A 3,488-nucleotide genomic window follows, 5' to 3' on the forward strand; every position below is an offset into this window, starting at 1 on the left:
GGGAAATTCTATATATTCTTCCTATTCCTCTGGAGAACATCTTTCATACAGAAATATTTGATTATGTCTGTTGGGCAAAGAGCTACAGATATTTGGATTTTTTGAGATTTCTTTGTAAATCTTAATGCCAGAGACACATTAATTCAATGAGGCATCCAATAATGCACTGAGTCAGGTAGATTTACATTTATTTAGATTTCCTAGGCTGTATTAATTTCAGTAACCTACACTTCCCCTGAATTGATCATGGGCTACGTATTCACTGACTTTTTGAGGAAGAAAACAAATATACAAGATTATTAGAGTTATTTTCCTGTTTATTTATTCTTAGTAGTAAAATTCAGCCTAAGGTCAGTGCTTCCATTCACACACTAGAAGCAAAACCAGTCTACTACTGCCATCATATGAGAAATTTTATTTTTTGGCAATCTCTTTTCTGTTCATTCTTGGGGGAAAGAGATACCTCACTTTTTCGTTATTTATATGAATTGAGAAAATCAGTGCAGAATTTACAGAATGGGGACATTCAAAGTGACCCAGAACCATTAACTCTTTGGCAGTAACTTTATAAATTTCAAAGAGACACATCTCTTATAGTTCCCTGCTTCACATCAAAAAATGAGAAATCGCCAACCATAACATGTCAACTCTAACCAGTATAGTGTATTCTAGCTACAAATATATGAAACTATGACTTGGATGTGGGTCAAAAGAATGTTTTAGAGTCACCCTTGCTACATAAGATAAATGATTGCATTAGCATTTCTCCTGAGATGTTCTTTTTAACTCGTTTGAAACTATTCGCAGATATAGAACTATTTTGAATGCTGATCTCAACATGAAATATAGAATTCACAGAAGACACAAAATTATTGATGATATAACATTCAACAATCAGGGTGCTATGAATTTTAAATTAAAATTCAATTATGTAGTAACAATAGAGTTGTTATAGCTAGAAAAAAAAAATTTTTTCAGAGGCAGCAGTTACCCTTGGTGGAAATGAACACTTCTACATAAAAAGAAAATCCAGGAAGAATGCAAACTAAACACCAGGATACCTGATATATATATATAATTTAATCAGATAGTACATAGACTATGACATAAAAACAGCAGTTTACTAGAATAATTATAGTCTGCAACACATGAAAACAGTTTAGAAAATGGGTTAAGGTCATACTCTGACAGTAGACTCCTTGGAAATACAAATGTAGAAGAAGACAGATTTATGCATTGTCTGGTGCTGCCTTTCCTTGTCATCAAATCAACTTGAACCAATAGATTGGTGTGGATTCAAGCAATAGGTGTGTTGATTAATTGACTAAATCTTGCCTAGTGAGACTGTTAACTGCATAGAGCCACAGTTAACTATTGATTGATATTTTGGTATTTTAGATGCAAAATCACATTCTTCTAATTGGAAACAGCTTAGAACTACTTTGTGGGGCAGATTTACAATTGTCTGAAATAAGAATGCTTGGCTTGTTATGTATAATTCTTCTATTCAGTGACAAATATGCATTTATATATCAGAGACTAGGATTTTAGAGATAATCCTGGTGGAATTTTTAGGGAAATCTTGTCCAACTATATTTATGGAAGCAAGAATATGTTAGATTATTTTTTTGAATTGGGTGTATTGACTGACCTAAGCATAGACATTCTCCTTTTCAAATGTACAAAAAATGTACATTACAAAGAGTATAGAAACAAACTGAAAAGAGTGTGCCACACATCCTGGATAATTATCTATATGCAGTTAAATTTACAGATACAAAACAAAATACAGCCTACTCCCTTATAGTGCACAGTTATTTTTTAGATACAATGTACCGCTAGTAAGTGGTCATGGGCATCAACTCTAGTTGTCCCCAGCAGAGAGAATAAGAGCAAGGTCCGTTCGGTACAGCTTCCCTCCATCCGATAAAGCCATTATGCTTTTCTTGTACATTGGAATATTATTAATATCCAGATCCTATATAGAACATAGAATGTATTATAATCCAGTTAAACATGGAAGTGAATTAACCACTGTCAAGTGATAAAATGTGAGATGAAACTGCTTGTTACATCAATCCATCAAGAAAAGAACTGGATTAAGTTCTTATACAAATGTGGATAAATCACAAGGTTTTTTTTTTTTTTCGGTACGCGGACCTCTCACTGTTGTGGCCTCTCCCGTTGCGGAGCACAGGCTCGGACGCGCAGGCTCAGCAGCCATGGCTCACGGGCCCAGCCGCTCCGCAGCATGTGGGATTCTCCCGGACCGGGGCACGAACCCGTGTACCCTGCATCAGCAGGCGGACTCTCAACCACTGCACCACCAGGGAAGCCCCACAAGGTTGTTTTTGAAATCTATTTATCACAGTTAAACACTGATTCAGGCTAGTACCAAATCAGGTTAAGAACTGAAATCTACTTCTTCTCCTCTATAAATTTTTAAAGTAGATTCTCCAAAATGGATGTGAGGTTGCTTCTAGATGGATCCATCAAGTCTGCTTAAGAAGTGTGGCAAGGTAACTAGATTACCTGTTTATTCTTCTCACACAGGTCCTTCAGTAAAGCATCCAGTTCATTTTCATCTATGTATCCATTGCCATCCTAAGGGAGGAGTAATAAAACAGTATATAAGCAAACTCATCCATAATAATGGAGAATGTAGTAAATTGGAAATAATTGAAATCCTCAGAAAATCTTCCTACTGCAAACTTGGCAGATATTCTAACGTCTTAGGTCAGACGCTCAAAGTTTTAACTGTTCCAAAGTTCCAAAATAGATATGAATTCCCTCTCATTCAGCATCTTATATTTGTAAAATGCTTTGAAATTTTCAGTGATTTCACATTTAATATTTCACTTTATGTTAACAATATCACCACCTCCTGTTGAAGTAAGTAATTAATCACAAATATTTTCATATGAGTGAGGACATAGGCTTGGGGAACTTATATTACTGCCTCGATGTCACATCAGGCAGTGGAAAGGCTATACTAGAGCCTGCAGAGGACTGATCTGGTCCAGGAGTAGAGAAATTAGAAGAAACAAAACATGTTAACTAGTGACATCATACATAACCTTTCCTCACACACATGATCTTACCATACACTTAATGGGAGGATTCTGCTGGATATTTTCATTGGCTTAATCCTCATTCTACCCTGCAAAGTGAGTATTATTATCTCTTGGTTACAAATGAGGAAACTGAGGATCAGAGGAGTTTGGTATCTTATTCAAAGCCTCACAGGAGATAAATTGTTGCATGGGATTTGAATCAAATTTGTCTAATTTGGGATATAACATAACTCATTTCCTATGACAAGAATAAATTGGCTGAGTAATTTTAATAGCTCATGTTTCTTTTAATATAACCTTGAGTTTGAGGTTAACCCTTCCTGAGCATTTTCCAAATTTTTCTAAAGAATTAAATTATAGATAAGAAAAATTTTTTACCTGATCATATAACTCAAAAGCTTTATTGAACTCTTT

At 35.1% G+C, this 3,488-nt stretch overlaps 1 protein-coding gene across 1 annotated transcript in view; it reads right to left on the minus strand.

Moving 5' to 3' along the window:
• Nucleotides 1-1,864: 1,864 nt before the first annotated feature.
• CALB1 (calbindin 1) overlaps nt 1,865-3,488 on the minus strand; it is a 20,724-nt gene continuing 19,100 nt past the window's right edge. The window contains 3 exon segments of the mRNA XM_007446317.1: nt 1,865-1,978; nt 2,533-2,604; nt 3,453-3,488. The exon segment at nt 3,453-3,488 is cut by the window's right edge and continues 9 nt beyond it. Coding sequence (XP_007446379.1) covers nt 1,865-1,978; nt 2,533-2,604; nt 3,453-3,488 — 222 coding nt within the window.

The sequence above is a fragment of the Lipotes vexillifer genome, unplaced genomic scaffold, assembly GCF_000442215.2.
Source record: "Lipotes vexillifer unplaced genomic scaffold, Lipotes_vexillifer_v1.1 scaffold603, whole genome shotgun sequence".
In the NCBI taxonomy this organism is placed as follows: Eukaryota; Metazoa; Chordata; class Mammalia; order Artiodactyla; family Lipotidae; genus Lipotes; species Lipotes vexillifer.